Source organism: Eutrigla gurnardus (assembly GCF_963514095.1).
Source record: "Eutrigla gurnardus genome assembly, chromosome: 21".
In the NCBI taxonomy this organism is placed as follows: Eukaryota; Metazoa; Chordata; class Actinopteri; order Perciformes; family Triglidae; genus Eutrigla; species Eutrigla gurnardus.
Genome location: NC_139932.1, coordinates 4,744,239 through 4,772,141, shown reverse-complemented (window position 1 = coordinate 4,772,141; position 27,903 = coordinate 4,744,239). Strand labels below are relative to the sequence as shown.

General features: G+C 42.4%; 2 protein-coding genes across 2 annotated transcripts in view; both read right to left on the bottom strand.

Moving 5' to 3' along the window:
* Positions 1-12,979: 12,979 nt before the first annotated feature.
* Positions 12,980-27,903, bottom strand: part of LOC311031959 (uncharacterized protein C12orf56-like) — an 89,112-nt gene continuing 74,188 nt past the window's right edge. The window contains exons 3-8 of the mRNA XM_084038561.1: positions 15,379-15,571; positions 14,611-14,698; positions 14,465-14,539; positions 14,173-14,250; positions 13,704-13,885; positions 12,980-13,344 (exon numbers count right to left, since the gene is read on the bottom strand). Of these exons, the coding sequence (XP_083894687.1) occupies positions 13,233-13,344; positions 13,704-13,885; positions 14,173-14,250; positions 14,465-14,539; positions 14,611-14,679 (516 nt within the window). The 5' untranslated portion in view covers positions 14,680-14,698; positions 15,379-15,571 and the 3' untranslated portion in view covers positions 12,980-13,232. The remainder of the gene's footprint in view (positions 13,345-13,703; positions 13,886-14,172; positions 14,251-14,464; positions 14,540-14,610; positions 14,699-15,378; positions 15,572-27,903) is intronic.
* Positions 19,975-23,147, bottom strand: LOC311031833 (tubulin beta-1 chain-like). Its single transcript, XM_084038354.1, has 4 exons — positions 23,008-23,147; positions 21,760-21,868; positions 21,549-21,659; positions 19,975-21,454 (listed from the first exon to the last, which is right to left on the bottom strand). Exons 1-4 carry the CDS (start codon positions 23,062-23,064, stop codon positions 20,394-20,396), a joined length of 1,338 nt encoding a protein of 445 aa, XP_083894480.1. The 5' UTR covers positions 23,065-23,147; the 3' UTR covers positions 19,975-20,393.

Sequence of the window (27,903 nt, the reverse complement as noted above, 5' to 3'; positions counted from 1 at the left end):
ATTTATTATTATTGTTATTATTATTATTATTGTTGTCATTATTATTATTATTATTATTATTCATTTATCAGTGAAAAAACAAGAGAAAAAAATAGAGGTATTGACATAGATGTATAAGTATTTGCAACTATACTAGTACTACAAACAAAATAGTAATACATACACAAGAAAAGCTACAAACCAAAACAAACACCAAAGAAGAAAAACAAACGTGAAAGTAAAGAGAAAAGGAAACCAAGTTTGATTGAATGCTGTCATATTGTCTTTTATTGATGATCCAATTCAATCTTATTCACTTCAATGTTATTTATAGCGTCACATCAGAAGTCATCTTAACACATGGAGCAGGACTAGAATACGCTCCAGAGTCAATACAATTTCAAAGTCCCAACATCACCAGGAGCGTTACAGCCACAGTGTAATAATATGTAATGGGCTTTCAGGCAGAAATCTGGGCCCTTGGGTTCCAACTGTATTTGGTGTTGGTGGTAGTATAGTAGTAGTAGTACTAGCAGTAGTGGTAGTATTAACCAGTAATAGTACCAACAGTGAGGTAAACTGTTCCAGATGTGCATGGTCGGTTCATAGATTAAGCCAATGGTGGGTTGATAGTTTTGATCTGTCCTTCCAGTTGAGTAAAATACTTTGGACTCATTTTAAAACAATATGAGTCTGTTCTTTCTCATCATTCCCCAAAGCCTGTTTTTTAAAAGTACGGCTCTGTTTTTCATTTTTCTTCACGACAGCTTTTTCAGTTCAAGTGATGATATTTACCGTCATCCTGATGGTGGGATTGTCAGTGTTTTTTTTTAAGCAATAAAATCCTATATTGTCCCATCACTGGCTACTTTTATGCCATTTAAATAAAACATTCCAGCATGATGTTCATTTGGTAAATGATGGTCCATTTAGAGTCAAATGGACCAGAAAGCAGATTATGAACTTGAGGCTTTAGAATGGTAGTCCATGAAACCACCGGGTGATCCACTTCTCGTTGCATGGGACACAAAAACTCAATTCACACTCATGTCTGAGATGTTCTGTGGAGCCAGACCAGCCGCTGCTTTGGAAACCAGGAGGAAGAGTTTGAATGGGATTCAAAAGCACGGTAACCGCGGTTACAGGAATGATAACAACCTGCACACTGACGTGGAGTCTTTGATCAGAGTATCATGTCGTCTTTGGTCTAACAACACAGAATGAGATTTGAGTTTATTCTGACTTTAATATTGTTTTTCTTTGCGGCTGCAAATAATAGTTACTCAAATACTTTAAAGTACAGTTTTTAGGTCCAAGTACTTTACTTGAATATCTGCTTTTCCACAGGCAAATATTGTATTTATCACCCTTCATCTGATGGCTGGAGTAACAAACGGAGTCTCCAAACTCCAGAGAGAAACACTTATACATGTGAACTGCCAATTTAAAGAGCAACTATACCCCAGATTAGGAATGGGAAAATCCTCCATCATGAACTCACAATAAGATGATCGTGGGGAATTTCCATTATGAGGATAATTATAAAAATATCTTCATGAGTAAAAAGCTGAAAAAAAGCCTGAGTTAGTCACTTTACTTTGTGATCTTGTGTACGGGCGGTCGACACAGGATTCCTTTTCCTTTTTCTGTTTTGCGTGAGATTCTAAGAGCCTTTTTAACTTTAATACCCATGATGCCACAGCCTTTCTTCAGCCAACAGGAGGCATCAGAGAGCAGCTGGGTGGTAGGGTCTCTGTTTCCTTCAAAACAACCAACCTGACTTTGACCTCAGGGTCATCTGGATTAAGTGCTGGGATTTCATGGTGCATTTGGCCGTTCACTGGCTGGCCTCAACAGGAAAGTCTTTTTCCATCCACAAATCTTCCAGCACTTAGTCCTCGATGCATCGTCAGCTGGATTTAACGTGGTCTCCACATCCTTCCATCCTGATACATTTGTGTTATCTCTGACTGTTGACTCATTTGCAATGTACTTGATTACTGCATGACTATCAGTCCAAAAAACAGATTTTTTCAGTAGCAACTGCAATTCTGCTCTGAGCATTTTGTCCACTTTGACTGACAACATAGCAGCTGTCAGTTCCATTCTTGGGATGGTGACCTCTCCTCTTTTGTTAGTTGGTGGAAGGTAGCTGACTGGACCGTAGCCGTAGCTGCATCTGAAAAATGATGTCGTTGGGCATGAACTGGTTTCCCAAAGTGTATTGGCTTAATGCAGCGTTCTACTTGACAAGATCAGAAGTCCATTGCTCCATTGAGCCATTTTTCAGACGTCACTTTGGGTACGAGTTGATCCCAGCCATGAATTTGTTTACAAACTTCTTGGAGGAGACCCTTCACAGGCGGTGTTTAGGAGGCCAAGAACCCAAGAGGGTCTTAGATTGAGCTCACTACAGATAGCATTCCTCTCCGGGTTTGTGGCTTTTCCTTGACTTTGATGTTAAACTTGAATCACCGCAGGGTGTCTTCTCTTCGCCACCGTCTTGACCGAGCGGCCGCCGGCCTCCTGACATCCTCCCTCAGCCTCAACTGGATGAGGCTGGGACCCAGGATCCTGTCGGGGAGCAGACTGTTGGCCCACCTTTGAGCTCTACTGAGACCGAGGAGGGTCTGCAGAGCACCAGACCTGCTTGGTGACTGTGTCGGTCACTGAGCATTGTGAGACCGCCACTTTACCTGAGGCTGGCTGTACGCCCAACGCTGCCCTCCTCAGATGCCTGCGCTGGGGTTTTGGCCGATACAGCGCCCCTCTAGGATGAAGAGGGGAAAAAAGCTCCAGAAATTGTTTTCTATGTTTCGGTCTAAGATGGTAAACTGTAGAGTAATCTCAATACTTTCTGCATTACATGATTCCATATTTGCACGTTAAGTGATATTCCAGTAGAGGGGTATGTGTGTAAATGGAAAAGTACATCAAAACAAGAGAAAACCACAGGGTGATGTCACACGACGCCAGAGCTAAACGCTGCATTAGCAGTATTGAACCTTTCAGTCTGCAGAAGGATGTTATGTTATGGACACTCAGCTCCCTTTATGGACGAAGGACACACGGTGTGTTCAATGGACTTCTGTTGGATATTCCTTTACCCATCCTCGCCTTTAAGTTCTCTCACTGGGAGAGGACCCCTTCATGGACTGTGGGAAATGTGGTTTCATGGGGAATATTTCAGTAGTGTATTAATGCTGGAGTGATATTAGGGATGTAATTATCATCCAGGGTGGGGTAGTGTTGCCGGCCTTATGGGTAACCTGCGTACCGGTATGTGAGGTGAGGTGTGATGGGAAGCGTAGTCCCCGTGGATGTGTGTGGATGTGAGAAGCCGCTGCTCCCTCGCTGCAGCCGGTGAATGTACAAATGAGTGTTGTTAGCCAGCAGAAGTGTATTAGATGAGCTCAAGATTACAGCCTCACAAGACTGCAGCGTTTGTCCTCTTGTAGACGACTCAATGAAAGCCTCTGGTTGGACGGTGAAGGATCTCTCCTGTCATTCTTCTGGTCGTGTCACCCGGACACTAGAAATGCGGGTCACCAGCTGAACGAGCAAAGGTCACGTTAGCATCCACAGCGTGCTCCCAACTAGGGTTCAGGGCCGATTAGCTGGAAAGGTAACACACCGTGACAACAGTGTTTACGGAGGCTTCTGGTTGGACTTATAGCAACACACGGCCACCACAAGATGGTGCTGTTTCACTGCTATCTGAAGTTATCTGAGGGCTTTATGATATCTGTAGGATGTATGTTTAGAATACATTCTAAGGTTGTTTCTATATAGAAGTTACTCAAAGTGGTTCCAGACTGATTCCATGATGATGTGAGTTGAAACTATTTGAATTTGATAACTGCAGCAAAGTGACTGAGAACAGTGATTTTACACGTTTGAGTCCACTCCATGTTTTCAGCTTCTATCTTTCTTTTACATCCAACATTAAAGACAGAGACCAATCGTAAACGTAGACAGACTTTTGTCTTTTTATTGGAGGAACTGTTTGGATGGTCTGATGATGTACTGTAGACACTGGAGATGTCTTTCAGCTGGCACTTCCCAGAATGCTCTCTGCCGACTGGTCAGCTGTTTGCTCAGCTCTCATAAGCAGAAGTCTGGACACGTCTCTGGAGGAGAGCATCTTCTCTGGAGCTTAGACGCTCTGCTGCTTTGCTGCTGGTGAGGAGACAGACAGACTTCATAGACCTGGACCTGATGGACCTGAAGAGAAAGGACAAGAAGAAGAGAAAACACTTAGAGCAGCAGTGGGGAGCAACGCTATTATATTCTGGAGGAAACTTACAGTATCTAGAGAGACATTTTACAGACGTGTGCTCACATAAAGTCACTGCAACATAATCAAGTTCACATACTTTGATGCCTCGCTGTGCTCGTCCATGTTCTCTGTGGACACGTCGCTTCCCTCATCTTCATCTCTGGGCGCTTGCTCATCTTTCTCAGCCTTTGGCTTCTTTATGAATGAAAAAAAAAACATTTCATTGATTTCTTAAATTGACTTCATGAAGAAAACAAAGGTAAATGTATTAGATCAAGCATAATAATAATGATAATAATAATAATAATAATAATAATAATAATAATAATAATAATAATAATAATAATAGCAGCTTAATAAAGTTATTCCTTACCTGGTTCTTCCATTTCAGGATCAAGGCATTGCTTCCCTCGTCTCTGTGGTCTGGTCCTGAGGGTCCTGAGGGTCCTGAGGGTCCTGGGGGTCCTGAGGGTCCTGAGGGTCCTGGGGTTCCTGAGGGTCCTGGGGGTCCTGAGGGTCCTGAGGGTCCTGGGGTTCCTCTGGGTCTTCTTTCCAGTTTGGGTCCAAGGCAGTGCTGAAGACAATCAAATGGAATCCTGCATACAAAATTAATGTAATTAGTTTCAAGGCCAGGTGCATAAAGAATACAAATCATACATTGTGTAGCTGTCCAACTCACCTTTTGATCCTTCAAGTCCACCACAGAGGACACTATTACCTGTTGAATGGACCCCGACTAGAATCCACTAGGAGGGACATTCTTACTTACCTCATTTGTCCTGTTTGGACGGGACATAACGGCTCAACAAAGGACACACGTGACATCTGATCAGTTGTGTCCTGCCCTGTCCTGTAATGGCCTGCGATGTCCAGAACAGTACAAGACAGGACAGAGCAGGACATCACAAGACAGGACAGAACAGGACAGGAGAGGACATCACAAGACAGGACATCACAGGACAGGAGAGGACATCACACGACAGGACATCACACAACAGGACATCACAGGACAGGACATCAAAGGACAGGACATCACAAGACAGAACAAAACATCACAGGACAGGACATCACAGGACAGGAGAGGACATCACACGACAGGACATCACAGGACAGGACATCACAGGACAGAACAAAACATCACAGGACAGGACATCACAGGACAGGACGGGTCAGGACAGGACAGGACGGGACAGAACAGGACAGGTTGGGACAGAACAGAACAGGACAGAACAGGACAGGTTGGGACAGGACAGAACAGGACAGGACACAACATCACAGGACACAACATCACAGGACAGGACAGGACGGGACGGGACAGAACAGGACAGGACGGGACAGAACAGGACAGGATGGGACAGTACAGGACAGGACAGGACAGGACAGGACAGTACAGGACAAGACAGGACAGGACAGGACAGGACAAGACAGTACAGGACAGGACATTACAGGCCATTTTGTTATTGAAGCATGGCCTCTAAGTGGGTTTCCCAAAACAAACTATCAAACTCTAACACCCGGCGCTTCTTAGGAGGGCTGCCTCCCAGCTGTCCAGCAGCTCTTTTACGCCCTACGCTAAGCTGTTGTTTCCTCTCTCGCAAAAGGGCCCGCATGTTCCTAACCCACTTTAGCTCCGGGCCCGTTGAGATCCGCCTAAATTCTTGGAGACTATCTAGGGGCTGTGAGGTGGAGGAGACAGGTGTCGAGCTAGGGGCTGAGGCTGTCGCAGCTAAACTAGCTAATGCTGTTCTAAGTGTGATCTTCATTGGAGGATCACGAGCTAGAGGAGTCCGGGACTCCTTTTCTGGCACGGGGCAGAGCATGGGGGAGAGACCAGGGAAGAGCCTGAGGGGGGAGAAGGAGGAAGAACACGAGGAGGTGCTGGGGGAGGAGCTTGAGGAAGAAGGAAAGCTGCTTTGGGAGGGAACGGGGGAGAGAATGGGGTGGAGCTCAGAGAAGGGGTCGAGGGGGGAGATAGGGGAAGAACAAAAGGGGGAGCCGGGGGAGGAGCTTGGGGAAGAGTTGGTTCGGGGGGGAACGGGGGAGAGAATGGGATGGAGCTCAGAGAAGGGGTCAAGGGGGGAGATAGGGGAAGAACAAAAGGGGGGGCTGGGGGAGGAGCCGGGGTAGGAGCTCGAGGACCAAGGAGAGTTGGTTCGGGGGGGAACGGGGGAGAGAATGGGGTGGAGCTCAGAGAAGGGGTCAAGGGGGGAGATAGGGGAAGAACAAAAGGGGGAGCTGGGGGAGGAGCTCGAGGATGAGCCAAAGTAGGTAATGGGGGGCAAGGGGGAGAACATAGGGGGGAGTTCGGAGAAGAGGTCGAGGGGGGAGATAGGGGAAAAACAAAAGGGGGGGCTGGGGGGTGAGGAGGCAAGGGAGCAGGTAGGAGAGGAGCTTGAAGAGGAAGAGGAAGAGGAGAGAGGGAAGAGGGTCGCAGGGAAACCTGTGGAAAAAGGTTTGGGAGGGGAAAACCTGGGTGATGAGCTCCCCAAGGAGCTGCTGGAGGAGGCGGGAGCCGGGACCCTCCTCAGGATCAGCCTTCCGTCCGGCAGCAGGACGGAAGTCCAGGTGACGCGCCCAACGGTCTAAGGACAGTAACAAACACAACCTTTAAGCTTTTGTTGCATTTAAAAATGAAAATACCGTCAACATTTTCATCATAAAAGGACTTTCTGGAAGAAAATACATCCTGAAATATAAATTGTCACCACCAACTCTTAAAAGTCACAGTCAAAAGCAGCCAAAAACACATTTCTAGAAATAGTTCATTCAAATCAATGAAAACCATGTGAATCTGCTGGATGAGCTGATTCCACCGACACTTTCTTTGGATCATTGGGCTCGATGATTTATAATGAGCAACAGGTTGCAGCGCTTGTTAACAGATCTCTCTGGTTCCTCGAAGACAGAAGAGCAACAAGCAACGACGCACAACTCGGTGGACGTCATCCGGCCACTTCGGTAAAGTAGGAAATATATTCACAGATTCAAACTTCCGGGATCAATAAATCTGAAGTGAAACGTTTTTCAAACACAAATGATGCCTCTGTCCCACATTAATATCATAGACTACGAGCTATAAGGACCAAAACCCCCATTTCTTACATAAATAAGCTCCTCCGAGCTGGACGGAGAACATTGATCTCTATGCGCACAAGACAAGAGTAAGACGCTGTAACAAAAATCAATAACTCCACTCATAACTTCACTTCAGATTTATTGATCCCGGAAGTTTGAAAATGTAAATATATTTCCAACTTTACCGAACTGTCCGGGCCGACGTCACACTTCCGTCATTTCCACTAAAACCCATGTTGAGCATTTTATGAAATATGGACCGGCGCCATCTTTGTTCATAAATCTCCATGGAAGATGTGGAAGATTTGACGTTTTCAAACCAAAACAACACAACTTTGCGACCAAACAACACTCCACGGCTCCCCCGCCATATTTAACACATTCTGTCCCACAAATATTACATTGAAGACATCCTGGAGCGAGTGTCTGCTTTCACCAAATGTCGGTTTTCCCACCAGTCCTCGTGAACTGATGTGAACTGTTGTTCACCGTCAAACTCCAAAAGTGACACTGATTTCTGACTTTGGGCGCTTTTAGCGTCTTTAAGGGATGAATCAACAAGTAAAGCGAAATAACCAACAAAGTTGTCTTACCCGCATCCCGCGGTTCAGATCTGGGCCCTGGGGCTGCCTCTGGATCCGCAGCCCGGAGGGCCTTCGTCGGCCTCTTCTTCCCCGCAGTCGCTGTCTACGATCCTCTGGTTTCTGGTCCTTCTTCTTCGGCGGTGTAAAACTCTCTGCTGTTTTGGGGTCTTTTGCTTGAAACTCTCTACTGTTTGGGTCCACTCTACAGTTTCACCAAGTTGTGTCAAGATCAAGTGCGAAAAGAGAACGCAAAATGGCCGACAGCTCTTTTATACCAGCTCTGACCGTCATTGTTCAATTTTATTCTGTTTCCACGACAATGAGTGACGCGCGTGCGTTCTTGCGTGTGTGCGCGCGTGTGCTTGGGCATTCCGAAACAGACACATTTCATGTTTTTGTATGTTTGTATGTATTTTCATGTCATCATGCATTTTTCCGACACTGTGACAGGACATCAAACCATGGAATGAAATGGTCTGGGTCTCTTCCCATGAGTGCACATTGACAGAGCAGGAGGGGCGGGTCTAATCACACTCATTGATGATGCCGTTGCTCCATTCATAACATCTATAACAGGACAAAATGTCTGCTGTCCAACAACCATCAAAAGGACAGAACCATATGCAAATTGTAATGAGCAGCAAATGTCAGCCTGGTGTATCAGTTTCCATATCGGTGGAAGAACCAGACCACGAGGCAATAAATAGCAATCAGATGTGGTTCACAACAGGCTGCAGACTGAACCTGATCTGACAGGACTAGAAACAGTCCACTGGAAAGATGCCCACATAATCTGATCAGACCGTCGTGGTCCGAGCTGCTGCATCCTGTGTGGGCGCTAAAAGGAACCTCCTTCATCGACTTTAGTGATGAAACTCGTTTTCAGCTTGGATGCAGATCAGTAAGTCATAACTCATGTCTCAGAAACTCTTCCTAAATACCGTTGAGAGTTTGCTGAGGACGTCTATTTGGAAAAAATGACTTCCAAAAATAAATCTACATAGTGAGTCAGCTGATTGGCTCCAGGCCACCATGACGCTGCTTTCACTAATGGATGAATCCTATCCAACACCTGTTTGTGGGTCTGAACAGTCATCTACATGTCATGGTTAAATCGTTGACATAGATTTCTAATCATAATAATGGATAAAAAGTTGAAACAGTTAGTAGAAATAATAGATACACAGTTGAAATAGTGAAGAATAAATGGTTGAAATAGATGTCTAAAAGTGACCTGATGGATAAATTGTTAAACTTGCTAACGGGTGCATAAATGGTAAAACAGCTTAAAGCATAAACTGATGTAATAGTAAGAATAAATGGACAGAAATATCAAAAACATAAACGCTTAAACCAGCTTTCTAGAAAGTAACACGACTTCAAACTTGACCAAACATTTCAGTATGAATAAACTATTTTTATCTAATCAATATCCAGCTAAGATCAATAAACGTCAGCACACTTAGAACATGATGAAGAGCAACAAAAAAGCTAGTTGTATTTATTTTCCTTAAAAACTCATACAGAACTCATAAAATGTCCTAAACACCACACAGATGTTCAGATGTTTGTTTTTATTCTAAGTGTTGTCATCATATTCTGATAAATGTACGTACACAAATGTATTGGGAGGATTATGAAATATGGGACATTTAAGACTGCATACTTTTTATGAAATCTGCACAGGATGAATTAACAGTGAACTTAGGTCTTATGTAGGAATAACATGTGCAGGTCCATCGTGGCTCGTGGAACGATAATGAATCATTGTGATGTGTTTTCCATAAGAGATATTAAAACAGAAAGGAGGAGGGGGCGACGCTGCTCTTCGGTTGTTGTTCTGTTACTCCAAACACACAAACACACATGGATGTTGCTTCTATAAAAGTACAAGATACTCCACGACGTGTCAGATCTGAAGAAAACTCAGGAATAAATCAGCTGTATTAATCGTTCTGTGCAGAAGAAAAAGTACAGTAAATCTGACATTCATGAATTCCAATAATAACGTCTAGATTCATAAGCAAGGAGCACACATAGAGTGCAGTGCAATGATGGATCACAGGGCGAAGCATATAAAACCAACAAAAAAGCACTGAAACTATGTGGAAATATACAATAAAGAAGACAACATTGTACCAATAAACCCCAAATGCAACATGACAGAGCCCCATGACCAAGGACCGCCATGACTGAGCAGAGATGAGGAAATATGGGTATTAAAAGTGTAATAAGTTAGTGGACACTTTGGTTTTATTTGCAGAGGTTTGGGGATATCCACACACAGAGGTGGACCAAGTACTCACGTACTTCAAAATCTTACTTAAACGTGTAGAATATGGAACATACTGCTTTAAAATATCTACAAATGACTAGACCATGTTATTCACATTATTTTATTGACTTATGTATTGACATTATCCCAAATGTTTCCAACACTTTTCAAACCCAGAAAGTCCCGTTTAAAACGAGGTAAAGATCGGGTTCATTTGGCCGCCTGTCGATGGCATCTTTATTCCTGCGTTCATGGTCGTCTGACAGAAGCTGCCATGAATCTACTTTTAATCCAGTTTTACACAAGAGGCAACCTCCGCTCTGAAAAGTGAAGCCAAAGCTGAAGTATCTTAAGCCTGCATTCTCTCTGCTGGCCATCAGGGGGCGACAACTCTGGTTGCAAAAAGAAGTCTGGTTGTATAGAAGTCTATGAGAAAAATGACTCTACTTCTCTCTTGAAGTATTATCTCTGTAAACATTGTAAACATGAGTTTATGGTCTCAATCTCAAGTCTTCTTCAATCCAGCATGATGTTCATTTAGTACATTATGATTCATTTAGAGTCAAATAGACCAGAAAGCAGGGGATGCTTTAGGGGGCGGGGCTACCTGCTGATTGACAGGTCACTACCAATGCAGTTAGCTACTAAGATGACTTTAACACTTAGCTGTAAAGTTGACCCTGAATTATGAAGCCAACTTTGTGAACAGCTTCACACCAGAATCCACATGGATCCAGATCCACCAATGGGTGACGTCATTTTGACGACACACTTTACTTTACACTGTGTTGATTCTCAAAATGACAATGGATTCATAATTAAAAGTTGACATGCAAAGATTTGAAGCTCAGTGCACCAAATGTCGAGTCGATGCTGAATGTTACGGGGACGAATGCAAATACAGATTCCACATTTCTGAGGTGGTGTGTTCTTATAGTATGATGACAGTTTTGGGAAATCGACAAAAAAAAAAAGAATTTTTTTTTCCAGTCTCAGAGCACCACATGGGGTGGTTTGACTTAAATCACTTGAAAACACACAACAAAAGGCTGTTGAGAAATAACATCCCAACATAACATCACACCCTAGTGGTTAAAAGAGGGAACTGTAGCACTAAATGACCACACAGTGTATGGTACGGGCCAGATGGACAGTATAAAAACATGTTGCTATGACAACACCAACGCCTCTCTTCATGAAGCTTATCAGAGCGATGCTGATTCAACTTCATACCATTTTAAAAGGCTGCTGTTGAATTTTACTGCTGGCAAAATATTGGGTTTCATTGCGGATCGCGATGAAATACATTCCATTATCAGGATCATAAATCATTTTAGAAGTATCGAGCTCTCCTATCATAGTAGAATTACAGCATGTGGGATACAAAAGTACATTTTTTAAATGTTTTATACTACTGCTGACAAGCGTTTCTATTAAAAGTATAAGCAGGAATGTAAAAACGGCATTAATAATCATAATGCAGAAATAAATCTAGAATGTGCCAAGTATATTTGGTACTTCAAGTATATGTTGATGCTAATATTTTTGTAATTTTACTTAAATATCTTTGAGTGAAGGCCTTTGATACTGTGTTATTGGTACTTTTACTGAAGTAAATGATCAGAAAACGTTCTATTTCTAAGTTACTGAGTAGCATTAAAACCAGACAACCGTCATCATTTTTCCATTCTTAAATAAATATTAAATATTAGAATTGTTACAAACGGCAAGTTTGTCTTCAGCAAATACTTTCATTTGATGCTAAATCTTGAATGTAAATCTTTGTACCTATATTTCTGAAGGACATGGAAATAAAGAACAACATGACATCGAAACCCAAAATAAGAGTTTACTTTTAGTTCATTTACAAAATACAAGAAATACATTTAAAAACAATTTACTCCAGAGTTGAGTTTTTAAACATAGAAACTATAGAAAAGTTTGCTGCGTTGTTTTTACAGTGTTTTATTTATCAATGTTGTTTAGAGCCTCAGTCTGTTTGGATTCCAGCTTTTATTGTGAAGGATTTGCACAAACTGGAACTTGGATTTTATGGATCAGAAATAAGTAACTTCCTGTTGCCAGTGTAGCGTGTACAGTAGTACAGTACTAGCCAATCACAGTACACTAGTACAGAATTAGCCAACCACAGTACAGTAGTACAGTACTAGCCAATCACATCACAGTATTACAGTACTAGCCAATCACAGTACAGTAGTACAGTACTAGCCAATCACATCACAGTAGTACAGTACTAGCCAATCACATCACAGTGGGGCAGGACTAGGCAGAAAACAAATGACAAGGTAAGCACATAGCTGGAGCTGGTTAGCTTAGTTTAGCATAAAGACTTGAAAAAGATAGAAAAAGCACCAAAATCCACAGACCAACACCTTTAAAGCGTACAGAATAAACAAAGGAGATACAACAGTATAGTAGTTCTTAGTCTCAGATATGTGGCTTCTGGTAAATTTGAAGATCTTTAATGCACCACCTGCCGACAGTAGCCTAAACCTCAGACTGACTGGGTATTATTACCACTCGCTTCTTCAGTCTAACTGTTGTTTATCTTCTTTTGTCTATCGGGTGATAGACAGACATAATCTACCATGAATACATGCATTTGATTGGCCACTGTGTGTTGCCACAAAACATGAGCCAGGCAAAAAACCTTACCTTCAAATAACCTTTATTTACAGCGCACCTCACCTGAGGACTCAGCACATTTACAAATCTACATGTTCAAAATATTCACAAAGGCAGAATCCAGGAATACAGGGAAGAATGTTCATACGGCAGAAATGTTTGGTTTTAGTGTCTGTTAGCAGATGGTTGGTTGCTAACGTGCTAAGCTACGATGGTGAACATGGTGAACACGATGCTACACATGTTAGAAAGCTGCTATCGCTCCTGCTGGGATCATTTGCTCCACCTGTGTTAGTGGCAGATTGACTGAGCATCAACTCACTCAGACGTTGGTAAAGGCACACACTGTCACAGCCCTGTTTGTAGGCGTGAGAGCACATGTGTTGGTGTGCGATCATCTGTGCAGATAAACAGCCAGGATCTGCTCCACCAGTCGTACAGTCGGTTGGCTGATCGGGTGGTGAGGCGGCAGCTTCTCCTCGGCACGCGACAGCTTCACGAAGTACCTGGAGGGGAAAACACAGATCCTTAGATAAAACCCAAGGAAGCCCACTACATCTCAGAGGAAAACATCGTACTAGTTACTGCACTTCTACTTACTCTACACATTTAAAAAAACACTATATGCAAAACGAATGGACCCGGTAGTGTGAACATTTCACATCACTATTACCCTGGCCAAAATAATTACACAATATTATCCACAATATATTATAAAATATGCTTAAAACTCTTAAAGCCACTAAAACATACTGGAACCACTTTATCACTTGTTTATTGTGTCACAGATAAGACACACATCTTCTTAACGTGTAAAATAATCAAATCATCTTAAAAATAAGACTGTTTTCAGAGCAGCACAAACCTGAACTCCACTCTGAAGTGGGAGCTGAGGTGCTGGGCCAACTGGTTGTTGTACTGCAGGCAGGCCAGCAGGAGGCGACAGCGCTGGAAGAGCAGAACAGACTGAACCGGACTCAGAAAGGACTCCTGCAGGTCTGACAAAACCAGCACCACCTGCTGGACCTGGTGACCAATGAAGGACAACTGCAGAGGCACAAGGAGACCAGCTTCATTTCAGTTTTGACTCCACACCACACTTTATAGATCAATATTATTCAAAAGTGTTACTTGGTGACTCAACACTTTATAGAAGAAAAGGCAACATTTGAATGGAGGCATTTCAGGCAGTTCAGGAGGAGAGTAACTCCCTCTACACTTTGACTCTTAAGTCAAGTTTGAAGCTTCACGTATCTGACCAAGCTTCCTTATTTGGAGAGTTCATGTGAGAATATGTTTCCCATCTCTACTAAAGTGCCAGTGAGGAACGTTACCAGGTGAGGATGTGGCTGCAGGACTCCGAGCATCCAACCGACAGACAGGGAGTTGTCCGCTGAAGAACATCTGCTGGCCTAAATAAAGACAATAAAGTGTAAATTCACAGGCTGAGTGCAAATGATTGGACTTCCCCACACTTGCAAACAAGACATTTTACACCTATATGTATGATATATTTGGATTTGTTTATTATAGACAAGCAAAGATTGTTTTGTATCCAAACCTTTGTCTCCCCCTTTGGCAGTGAGAGTAATTAAAATAGTATTCCATGGTATAGTTGTCACTCACCTCGTGGCCTAAAAGCAGCAGTTCAAAGAGCAGGGAGCAGGCAGCGTCCAGATACTCAGCTAGGAAGTCCTGAGGCTGACAGAGAAGGACAGCTGTGACATTTAAAACGGATTAAATACATAATGACATTAATGTGAGCAGCTCACCTCACAGTCAACCTGGGATCTTTGGTTCTGTGTTTGAAGCTCTGCAGCACAAATCAAGGCAAGCAGCATTCTGGAGGCCAGGGCACCTCTGCAGGGAGGGAGGGGGGGGAGGGTGTTAATAACAGAGACAGGATTATTATTCCATAAAGGTAAAATACCCAGAGTAGATTAACACATATTTCAACCAAAGACTGTAGAGTAGAAGCGGCGTAGTCATGGTGATGTCACCCATTAGTTCGTGGACTACGGTTTTAGAGTCTCGAGTTCAGCTCTTTGGCCGTCGCCAATCTTGGATTTTGGGCTTCTGTTGTGAAGCTGTTTACAACGTTAGCTTCCATTATTGAAGGTAAACTTTACAGCTAAGTGCTAAAGTCCTCTGATTGCATTGGTAGCGTGGTTGCAACGGTGCCTTGCAGGTTGTAGTTTCATCCATCTCTCACACCACTGGTGGCAAAAACAGCCATGCAAGGCGCTGGCCTGGATATCAGGAGCTATTTGGGATCTTTCTCAAGGACACAAGCTGGAAACACTAACTGGGTGATGAGTGTGAGACCTGCTCTTCCTCCTGAGTCACAGCCGCTCTTATAAACCTTGGCCTGTAACTGATCTAAGCTGAACCCTTGGCATTAATAGTCTCAATTAATTAATGAATTAGCAAATCCAACATGCTGGTCTGCAAAGCCAAAACACCAGTTAATGTGCCACTGACCTTATTCTTAAGACTTTGTTGGACAATGACACTTGTTTGTAAAAAGTTGTGTTTTTGACCCTCTGAGGTGCGTGGTGTTGGGCAGTGGCTGGGTCTGCGAGAGGGCGAGGATGCAGGAGGAAGTCCCACCCTCCTGTCTCTCCTCATCCAATCACGGCCCCTCACAGCAGGCTTGTGGGTGACGTAGGTGATTCGGATGTGCTGGCAGAGTTCCCGGTCCTTCCCGTGGAGGAAATCTGGGAGGTCATTGACCTGAAGAGATGAGAGGGAGAGAAAATTCTGTTAAAAATGTCCATATTAATTCATTCCCCGTACTTATGAATTGTATTTTTTATGATTTCTTTAGTTGTTATGTGGAGGGACTGTATGTATTTCCTGACTGGACCGGACAGCGATGTCTGAAGGTGCAGAGGTCACAGTGAGTTGCTTTTATGTGAGAGTTTATCGATGCATGTGCTGTGTAGAGGACTCAAGCTGCCCCATTGTAGTCTCAGTTATCAAATAAATGTGCAAGTTAATGTGAAAATAAAAGGTATGCACATCAATTAAAAATAAATTAAATATATATTTTTTTATGTTAATTTATTTATCATTTAATATTTCCCAATATAATATTCTTTTATATTTATATCAGCTGTTGTCTGTATTTCCCTTTTTTATTTAGGCCTACCCATATAAATGGCCTTATGTTGATTATCAAATGGCTGCTAAGTGACGCCTTCAAGGCACACCTTCATTTACATATGGGTGAAAAAATACATAAATACATACAAATAAATACATTAAAATGGATAGATATGAATATGGAAATGAATAAATACAGAGATTGACACAAACTGAAACACAGCTAAGGTTGCGCTATAAGTCAGGATGGTAAGAACAGACACAGCAAGCTCACAAGGAGCTTTGATCGAGAAAGACGTGTCCAGAAGACAGGCCAGCACCCCTGAGTCAGGTCAGTTTCATCAAGCCAAAGAGGACAGACAGCTCAAAGGCATTCCTGAGAAAGTGGCATGTAGCACCCTATAATGTAATAATTGAATGAAAATGTAATAACGCCTTAAAAAATGTAAGACGACTTAAATAACTTCACCAATAATGTAATAAAATATCAGGACTGATATTGCAATAGGGATAGGTTCATTGATGACTCTAAATTGCCCGTAGGTGTGAATGTGAGAGTGAATGGTTGTCTGTCTCTACATGTTGGCCCTGTGATAGACTGGCGTCCTGTCCAGGGTGTACCCTGCCTTCGCCCAATGACAGCTGGGATCGGCTCCAGCCCCCCCGCGACCCTGAATACAGGATAAGCGGTAGAAAATGGATGGATGGATGGATGGATGGATATTGCAATAACATTTTTACTGATAATGTCATACCTTATTACATTATTGGGAATTTATTACATTTCCACGCTGGATGTACTGTCTGGGATGTACTCATACTTCTTTCTTTCTTTTTGTATAAGCAGATTGTATATATAAATATGGTTGACAAGGGTGATGGAGGAGGCCTAGTAAATCCAGGCCTTACTGGAGTTGAAGTTGTTTTCTCACAACTGTAAATCACACACACACACACACACACACACACACACACACACACACACACAGATTACATGGACGGGTTATTACAATGTAGAGTTCTCTACTGGTAAACAGTATTTCTGCCCAATAATTGAAAAAGTCACAAGCAAAGACAGATGGCTCTTATTTACATAGATGTCAGCTAGCCAGCATTATCTATTAGCCGAAGAAGTCCGGACGGAGAAGCAATGTTCTGAACTAGCTCTGGTTACTGTACGACCAACAAAGTCAAACGCAAACCCGGAGTTTTAATACTAGAACGGGGTTAATGACAACTTCACAATAAACACCGAGGCTGATGCTAACGCTGAAGCTAACGTCATTGGTAGTGTAAACAAACCAGGCTGTGACAGTTTGTTTACACTACTACTACTACTACTACGAGACGACGTTAGCGCTGATGCTAACGCTGAAGCTAACGTCGCCGGTAGTGTAAACAAACAGACTTGACACAGCCAGGTTTGTTTACACTACCAGTGCTAAAGCTAATCTTCCTTGCACAAATAACAGTATTACAGAACTATAGTAACTCTGGTAACTGATAGCATCTGGATGCTGCGTTATCACATGCAATGTTGCGTAATGTTGCGCTCTATTAAGCAAACTAAAAGTACCAGTCCAGCAGAAGCTCCGCGACCATCTCATCTCTTTTGAGCTCCGGATGAAGCTGCATTAGCCTCCGCCATCGCTGGAAAGCAGAGCCGATGTTGACTCGCGTCCTGCCTCTCGACTCATCAAGTGTTTTCTTTTACGCAGCTTTTTGCGAAATAGTCGTCTTTTAGCTGATAGTTTTCTCTGTGGGAGCAGCTGGGGGTGGAAGTGGCGGCTTGGCTTGGTCGTCATTGTCAGTTCTTCGCCGTTCCGTGCTCTCTCTCACAGACCGCTCTACCGCTCTGCTAGAGAGGCGCGACTAGCAAGCCGTGACCGCGTAGGCGACGCTGCGACGGATGACAGGCAGGAACCTCGGCCAATCCGTTTATTCGGTCGGAATAAAATGATTGGTCACACTTTTATCAGAAATATATGAGAATTAAACATTGATGAGTTTCAACACCTGATTTTTTTTACATTTTAGTGTACCATACGCTTATAAAATGCCAGAAAGGTAAGAAGTGCTTTAAGTGCAGATTTTCTTACATTTTCAGGAATTATACATTATAGGGTGCAATAGTCCCCAAAGTCAAGTTTTTCTTTCTTTCTTTCTGGTTGTCATGGAGATGATATGCATCTATGTTGTAAACATGAAAAAAAAAAAAAAGAAGCCAAACGTGACATCACTGTGATGTTGTGCCTTTTCTAGATCAAAGCCAAAAGGTGTGACATCACTGGTCCAGAATCCTATATAAGTGACAGAGTCCAAAGCACTGTAGATGGCTCTCAAAACAGTGAATTGCAACAGTTTTGGTGATACAGAGATTGAAATAGTTCCTGGAGTAACTGCCTTATGGATCATTTGTTCAAAGACAAGATGAACTCAAATGTAAAGAAAACCATAGGGTTTCCTTCTCTGCTTGATGATGTGATTTCCCGGCTTCGCAGCCTCTCAATTTGTGAGGTTCCACGTCCTCCACCTGCTGACGGTATCATGGACATGAAAGGATCTTGTAAAAGGATGCAGCCAAAATCGTGTGAAAATGTCTTTTGGAAAAATGATGACTGTTATAAGAATTTTGTATAACCTCATGTCTTAAAGTGTTCTTTGTTCAGGTTACAGCTTTATGTGTTGAACTGTTTATTACTTTAGTATCCCCATGGCTGACCTAAATGTTATCAGAGGCCTGGTAGTCATGATGTCTTGTTCTACATGAAGGTTAACTGTCAGTGACGCGTTATCTTCTGTGCCTTTAAAAGACTCAAGTCACAACAGTGATTTGAGCACTTCCTCTGTAGCATCCTCACACGTTGTTGCATTGTAACTGCTCCTCTTGTACAAGATTAAAGTCAGACGTCGACTTTACTTATGTCTCCGATCTCCTCCTTGGGTGAATTTATTCGTTTACGGAAAAATTCTTTTAACATTAAGTCTATTAGGGTTTGATATGGAAAAAAGCACAGATGAACACCTTGATAAATGCTGCCTGCAATACATAAGTCTATTTAAAACTGAAACTATCTTTGCTTATTAACAGGTGCTTCCTGGGCATCAATCCTGGAAGAGGCTCAAAGACCAAGAAGCAGACAACAATGAACCCTCATGCGAACGCCCTTTTGAGGAAACCTATTGACTTTGAATGGGCTTTAAGTGTCTGCACAATTTCTCAGCATTTTAAGATGGCTTTGGAAAGTTTGACTAGGAAGTTGAATTTCTTGGCATTTGTTCTATGTTGAAAAATATATGTGTTAATAAATATGCCATTCTATTACCTCAGAGTGGTTTGTTGGGGGATGTAATTGCTTTGCCAAGAAGCTGTAAAGTTATAGTATACAGTCGTGCTTTTACAACAATGCATTGTAATAGATTAAAAATTATAGTAAATTGCTGTAATCCTTACTGTGAAAGTCATGCAAAACATTATCCAATAATTTGTTGTGAATTCACAGCGAAACATTTTGCAGTCTTTGTGTATATATTTATATATATTTATATATAAACACACACACATATATACATATATGTGTATATATGTATACATGTATGCACATATATACATTTATACACATATATATATATATATATATACACACATACACACACATATCTAAAAATATTCTCAGGAGTTTTGTGAAATGTTTAAGGGTGTTTCTTCATTGAGATATCTGCTCTACCGTTTAATATGTGAAATATGATTAAAACCATTTGCTCAATATTCGTATGCATCATTTCGACCTGCAGTCAATTCAGTCTGCTTAGTTTCAGTCACGTCGCTCCACTTTTGAAGGATGAGCTCGTTTCCTCCTTAAACACAGAGGATCTGCACTCCATTGATGATGGCTTTGTAGAGTCGGCAGGTGTAACTCTTCATTGAACTCATCCAGAACCCAGAGTTAGGCTCAATTTGCCGACGCTGCTTTAGTGTTCAAGACCCCAGTGCAATATAAAATACACATTTTAGAGTCAATGCTCGGATGCCAGTTTAAAACATTTTAATATTTAAACACCTGCATTCGTGGTATGGAAAATGGAAAATCTCATTTGACAAAATAAAGCGGTGAACAGCTACAACATGTAGAGTGTGGTGCAACACCTAGCATTACCTTCACATGAAGTCAGTGAGGAGTTTCATCACATACTCGGGCAGAAAAACAAGGAAGGCAGACTGGAACGTGAAGGAGAACTTTTAAAATGAACGATACACTGAACAATGAAACTTGAAGGAAATTGAACGTGACAGTTCACATCAACAATTGTACAGCAGAGCTTTGGAAAAGTGATTCATTTATGCCAGCTTGCCCTCACCCTCTTCCTGAACAACAAGAACTAGAACCGACTTGGAACATTACAGCTCGCATTAACAATCGGGCAGATGATATTTGGAAAAGTGATACATTTAGGCCAGGTCTTCCTCACCCTCTTCATCAAACTCCCCCTCTTCCTCAGCGGTGGCATCCTGGTACTGCTGGTACTCGGACACCAAGTCATTCATGTTGCTCTCTGCCTCGGTGAACTCCATCTCATCCATGCCCTCACCGGTGTACCAGTGGAGGAAAGCTTTGCGCCTGAACATGGCTGTGAACTGCTCAGAGATGCGCTTGAACAGCTCCTGGATGGCGGTGCTGTTTCCAATGAAAGTGGCGGCCATCTTGAGACCACGGGGAGGAATGTCACAGACAGCGGTCTTGATATTGTTGGGGATCCATTCAACAAAGTAGCTGCTGTTCTTGTTCTGCACATTCATCATCTGCTCGTCGACCTCCTTCATGGACATGCGGCCACGGAAGATGGCAGCCGCGGTCAGGTAGCGGCCGTGGCGTGGGTCACAGGCAGCCATCATGTTCTTGGAGTCGAACATCTGCTGGGTGAGCTCTGGCACGGTGAGTGCTCGGTACTGCTGGCTGCCTCGGCTTGTGAGGGGGGCAAAGCCCGTCATGAAGAAGTGCAGACGGGGGAACGGCACCATGTTGACAGCAAGCTTACGCAGGTCAGCGTTGAGCTGCCCGGGGAACCTGAGGCAGGTGGTGACGCCGCTCATGGTGGCAGAGACCAAGTGGTTGAGGTCTCCGTATGAGGGGGTCGTGAGCTTGAGGGTACGGAAACAGATGTCATAAAGGGCCTCGTTGTCGATGCAGAAGGTCTCGTCTGTGTTTTCTACAAGCTGGTGGACCGACAGTGTGGCGTTGTAGGGCTCAACAACTGTGTCTGATACTTTTGGGGAAGGCACCACGCTGAAGGTGTTCATGATGCGATCGGGGTACTCTTCACGGATCTTGCTGATGAGCAGGGTGCCCATACCGGAGCCGGTACCTCCACCCAGGGAATGTGTGAGCTGGAAACCCTGAAGGCAGTCGCAGTTCTCTGCCTCCTTCCTCACCACATCCAGGACAGAGTCCACCAGCTCTGCCCCCTCTGTGTAGTGACCCTTAGCCCAGTTGTTGCCAGCTCCACTCTGGCCTGCAAGAGACGAATCAGGTTAAGCTTCACACAAACGTGGAGAAACTTGAATCTTCTACCCATGATATGCACCATAAGTGTACAAAATATTTACCAAAGACAAAGTTGTCTGGTCTGAAGATCTGGCCGAAAGGACCAGACCTCACAGAGTCCATGGTACCTGGCTCCAGATCAACCAGCACAGCACGGGGCACATATTTACCACCTATAAAAAAAAAAAGTGGTGGTGAACAAAAATTAAATGTCATTCATGCACAAAATAAATAAATACATAAATAAATAAAAGCAGACCAGCTTCAACTTGCCTGAGGCTTCATTGTAGTAGACGTTGATCCTGTCCAGTTGCAGGTCACTGTCACCATGGTAAGTACCAGTTGGGTCAATACCATGCTCGTCACTGATCACCTCCCAAAACTATTAGGAAAGAATGCAAACCTTTGTTAGCTCTTCACGCTCAAATGATAGAAGCAACATTCATCCATTAAATATGCATGTCATTAATGTTTAGACAGTTAAAATTCATGTGAGTTTTTTTTTTTTAAATAATGGTTGGAGCTAGATAGACAATGCTGCTCATCTGTAACAAAATCAAAATAAAATGTTATCTTTTCAAAATATAAATCGAACACCATTTGATTGCTGATGTTTTGAGCATAATTTGATCATTGAGTTAATATCGTAAATAGTTATTTTGACCATTATATTATAATTTGTGTATCGTCTCATATTCAGATGTACTAATGCTTAGTCCTTACTGCAGTGGCACAGATTTGAGTGTGACCTACTGCACTTCTGTCATTCACTGGGTCAAAAATAAATCTCAGTTATTAAATAACAATGACATGGAGTTGCCTACCAGGATATTGCCACATAGTTCGTAGACCAGTGTTATGAGTAATTAATGTAGTGGCACATAACACGTTCAGGTCTACACTCCAGTCCAGGAGGTGGAGGTAATGCACCTAAAAGCTATTTGCCAACCGCCATTAAACAATACAAGCAGAAGTCTACTCATCGGGGCAAATAGGCCCTAGAAAAAGGCATCGCCAAGTAGGCCTCAAACACGCCATGTAAACCCATTTTATCGTCGCGTTTATAAGGTTAATATAACGTTATCGGTGTCGTCTTCCTTTCACCAGAAATCCTTGCTTCCTTTTTTTCGCATTGCGGTAACGTTGCCGAACAAACAATGCGAACCATTTTCCGCAAATCCAAATCAACGTGGATCAGTCAGCAGTTTTTGAACTTGGTATTAACGATTTGCTACAGCAGGCGGGCATACGTTAATTTAGAGATACGTTTTACAAATGCAAAAATGCGTTTAAATCGTTTCTATTCGTCTTTAACTCCAACACATGATGGTACTGAAGACGACCCAAAAGGGCATTCGTTTCGTTCAGCTTTAAATGGCCATTTTCACAAAGAGGACAGTTTATATTTCCAGGGTTTGGTTTCAGTGGCGCGAACGGGCACAAAGCGCCGCTCCGGGAGCAGAGAGCCCGGCGGAGAACACGACATGAGTCACGAGTCAAACGAAATATAGTTTAACTAACCTTAGCGCCAATCTGGTTTCCACATTGGCCGGCTTGAAGATGCACAATTTCTCTCATTTTCGTACTGGATGCGGTGTATGAGCTCTCAATGAATGTACGTAGTCAACGGCTCAACGTTCGTCTTTATACTACATAAAGACCCGCCCCCTACATCTCAGCTCGAATGTTAATTGGCTCATTTGCGCAGCATAATACACAGACACCATTTTGAACCAATCAAATGTTAAAATGGCCCTCCACCATTGGTCTACCCCGCCTGCCAATAACATCGATATTAACGTTTAATATTTCTTAATTTTGAGCAAGTTTAAAGTAAATCCTTGTCAGAGCAACCCGGCCTTACGCCGTTTCTCAATCTGCGCTCTTGTCTTGCGTTCTGGTGGATTTGTGCACCGTCATCAGTCGCAGCCCAAGTCCTCCAGAATCTGGACTCCCGAATCAAACTACAAGCCAAGTCTGAACTACAAAACCCACAAGTCCGAACTTGGCGTACGTGGAAACGCCTTTAGACTTATAATAATGTTCCATACTGTTGATTGGTCACCAAAATGTACATCATGATTCATATTACTCTTGTACTTTCGTTTCTGATGAAACCATCTACACATCAAAAACATATATATATATACATATACACACATATGTATATAATATTAAAAATGGTCCTGTAGTTCTCCATCCTTCTCATCTGGTCCTGTAGTCCTCCATCCTTCTCATCTGGTCCTGTAGTCCTCCATCCTTCTCATCTGGTCCTGTAGTTCTCCATCCTTCTCATCTGGTCCTGTAGTCCTCCATCCTTCTCATCTGGTCCTGTAGTTCTCCATCCTTCTCATCTGGTCCAGTAGTCCTCCATCCTTCTCATCTGGTCCAGTAGTCCTCCATCCTTCTCATCTGGTCCTGTAGTCCTCCATCCTTCTCATCTGGTCCTGTAGTCCTCCATCCTTCTCATCTGGTCCAGTAGTCCTCCATCCTTCTCATCTGGTCCAGTAGTCCTCCATCCTTCTCATCTGGTCCTGGAAGCTGAGTCTAGGTCTTCCACATGACATGTCTCTTCTTGTTGGGAGGCTGGTGCAGTGTGTGTAATCCTGAAGGTCTGCTACTGCCATCAATACCTAGTAAAAGAGACTTGGAGACCTCTGTCAGGAACAGCCACCAACACCTAACTTAAAAAAATAAAAAGACAGAGAGTGAGTAAAACAAACAATCCCTTGTAAGTAACACTTTCAGGAGACTCGTGTTACTGCTGTAATTAAATGTTAACTTACCTTTGTCTTATCGCCATCTACAATTTAAACACATACAATACATAACACAATACGCCTGTAGCGGCATGCATGTGTTTTTTGCCTGTCACTAGAGGTAATCTTTGTGTGTCTGGAGGTATGTCTATGTGTGGGTGGAGTTTGTGTGGGTGTGTGTCACAACACTCCCATCAATGATAAGCACAGTAAATTAGAACTGAATTAAATACGTAAGTAATAAGTGATGTATTCAATATTCACTCTAAATAACAGTTAATGACAACGTTTAATTTTAATTCTCTTAAAGGATAAGTTGATTTTTTCAAGTTTGTCTTCAAACAATGCTCACATGCCCACATGTATGATGAAAGAGTTGTTTGTTGCTGTAGTTGTTCCTCTGTCCATCTATACTGGCTGTGGAAAATCTAATGCTAACCATTCTATTGTAAGTGATGGCTGGCCTTGTTCTGTGACTGCTGAAGCCTCATATATGCTTCAGAATGAAGTTCAGCTGAACTACAGAATGAGGACTAGATTTGTCATCACTTACATTGGAATCACACTAGAATAGTAATCTTCTCCTGGTCAGTATAGATTGCAGAGAGACAATTAGAGAACAACTCTTTTGATATTTACGCTAACGTTAATGTTGAAAAGCTCATAATCTGCTGCCACAAAAGCTTGATTGTATTAAGATAGACTTGAAGAGACAGGTTAAGTCAGTTTATATTGCCATCTTTTACAAAGTGTTATTTTGATAAATGTTGAATGGAAGATTATGTTACCTTTGGTTATGGACACTCCTGCCAGCAATGTGTGAATTCCTGTTCAGTCCTCTATTAGCCACCATGTAGCGTGCAACATCAACATTTTCCCCGCCTTTATCTGACCTCACACGTGATGGCACACCATAGACATTGACAGCTTCCAGAAAGCTTTTTAGGACTGTTGCTGCACGATTGTTGGTGGCGGCACTCAAGTATACAATCAAACGACTAAAGCCGTCAATACCACCATGCACAACAATACGCCATCTGAAATAGATATGCATGAGAACAGATTAAGATCAGTACCACTACCTGCATCATGCATCTCTGTATGTGCAAGTTGAGGCCAGATTTACACAGAGCATACTGTATACGCCTATTTGATCAGAACTTCTCTATCTGAAATCTTTAACACACAAACATGAATAAAATCCTGATATACTTCTAGGTCACCATTTCTTTGTATTTAATCCAGCTCACAAAATGTACACCCACACCCGAATTTATACAAGGTTCTGGTGAGTATTTTGATTAAAAATAGCCTTTGAGGCCAGCTGCAAGTTGTCTTTTTTAAGAGTTTTTAGTCTTTGGTCCCTGACATTTTCTGTTTTTAGCACTGTACTCCAGCATATTAGATTTCATAGAAGACAATGGCTGAGGTTAAAATGTTGAGTGCCACTTTAATTTGGGAATATTGGGTGCACAGTGTGGGAGCCGTAGCCATTTTAGCCCCTGTCAGACTGTATATACACAGATTACAATTTCAGTACTGTGCCAAAAACAGAAGGTTTATCACAGTTTCTAACTGACCTGTTCGGACCACTTTAAAAAGCCACCCCACCTAAAAGTTCAAAGAACCAACCAGCATTACTCTTAATTTTGATGCTGGTAGAAGTCAGAAAAACTGATTTGCATGCACAAGAACACTGATGGATTAAATCATTTGATCCATCCACCATTGATAAATCCCAGTCCGGCTTGCAGTGACACTGGTAGGTTAATTAAAATTGTAGATGAGCTTTTGTAACTGCTCTGGATATACACTAAACTGGGTAGCAAGTATCTTACAGTAGTAAAATCTACAATAAAGTGGATGCTTGAGATGGTTCATGTTTTTTCGATACCTTATCAGTTTGTGATTTCCATCGATGTGCCATAAACTGTTCGGTGCTCTAACAGAGTACTTCCTACGCCTTCTTGGGTTCAGCTGAAGGGTGCGCATCAAAACTCCACCAGGATCCACTCGCCGCATGGATTCCTGGACACGCTGTCCTATAATAGGCAAAAGAATTCACAGATATGGTGTACAGAAAAAAAGTAAAGCATTCCCCAATCTGGCAGTGAATTCACAAATCCAGATAAAATCCAGACTAGCACTAAATAAAGCAGCTTCCTCACATTGTGAGTAAATCGGCAAGTAGGCCAAATCCCAACATAAAATAACCCCTGAACAAATGAATGGGTAATGAATACAATTCCTTACTTTGTATGCGTATGCCTTGTGCATTCAGGTGCCCAACCATCATTTTGTATCCAGACATGGGATGCTGCTGCAGAATTTGGGTCACAGTTTCATCCAGATTGTTGTCGTCTATTGGAGTTAATAGATTGTGGACTCTGATCATCAAAAATAACAAGAAAAAAGTCACAAGAGGCAACGAAGAAATGTCACCCATCTCACAGTAAAAACAAAACGACGATTATTTTAAATCGGTGTCACCTAAAACAAACCTCATTCCTGTTTAGTCTAAACTCAGCTGCTGTGTCCTGTAGAAGTTAATACATTTTATTTATAATTTAAGTTAAAATCTTTCGTATTGTATGAGTTTATAACTTTAACTAATGCAATTGTGCTGAAATGTCACATCTGACTCTGTTCACTTTTTACTCCAGAAATAGGGTTACAGATCATCTGACAAACTGAAGATGTTAATTAATGGCACCCATGTACAGTATCAACAAATGCAGCAGCACAAATCCACTACCTGTAAGGAGTACATATGATAAACTAAGTGTAGCGACTAACTGTCCAATTTAAAAGGCCGCTAAGAGGCTCAGTGTTGTCTTGTCTGAGACATAACACACCCAGGTGTTGCCAGAAATGATAGGAACCAAAGAGCGTGTGCAGGATAAACAATTAATAATACAGGCCAAACCAATGTTGGCTCCTACACTGAGTTTGTCACTAATATAAGCATGTTAGTCACCAGTCCATCTGTCGTTGAAAACCAAAGCATATAGGCCTATATAATCAAGTATTGTTAGACCTATTCCCAGTGCATATTAATGTAAGTTAATATCAGTAACGTTAGTTCATTTTTAGTTAACTTAAACTCAGTGCAAAACTCAAAGCAGTGCAAGGAGACATATTATTGTATAAATGTTCTATGATATCATGAACAATTTATACTAAAAGCTTGGACTCAAATGTGCACCTAACGTTAGACTATATAAGATAAACACAGTCTATTTCCCAGTGGTATTTGGAGATAAGGTGAGCAACATTACCATCAATAAACACTAGCTAGTTAAATATCTCTGTGAATTTGCACACATATATTGCCACCTTTAAAAGACGAGACACGGGAAACCAGACAAACAGACAATGTAGCGTTAGGAGTAAAAATTACCCTATTCCGTACTGTGCCATCCTCCGACGAATTGTTCTCTCGCACACTCCGAACACCTGTGCTATTTCCCCAGCAGTGTGCCCCCGCAGTAGGTGTGCTTCGATTAAAGTGGGGGGTATATTGTACGACGGACGTCCAAGGGTCCCTTCTTCTGACTCTGACAGGGTGTAAAGTTGGCGGGCGACTTCTTCAAGACCGTCTAACACTGCTAGCTCCATTTCCACATCCATATCGGCGTTGAGCTGAGCCAAGTCATCC

Bases quoted from the DNA above. Each gene is read 5' to 3' on its own strand.
- LOC311031833 (XM_084038354.1), bottom strand. From the start codon at position 23,064: ATGAGAGAAATTGTGCATCTTCAAGCCGGCCAATGTGGAAACCAGATT. The intron at 21,869-23,007 runs GTTAGTTAAACT...CTTTCCTAATAG, and splicing joins GAAACCAGATTGGCGCTAAG to TTTTGGGAGGTGATCAGTGA. The intron at 21,660-21,759 runs GCAAGTTGAAGC...TTTTTTTTATAG, and splicing joins CTACTACAATGAAGCCTCAG to GTGGTAAATATGTGCCCCGT.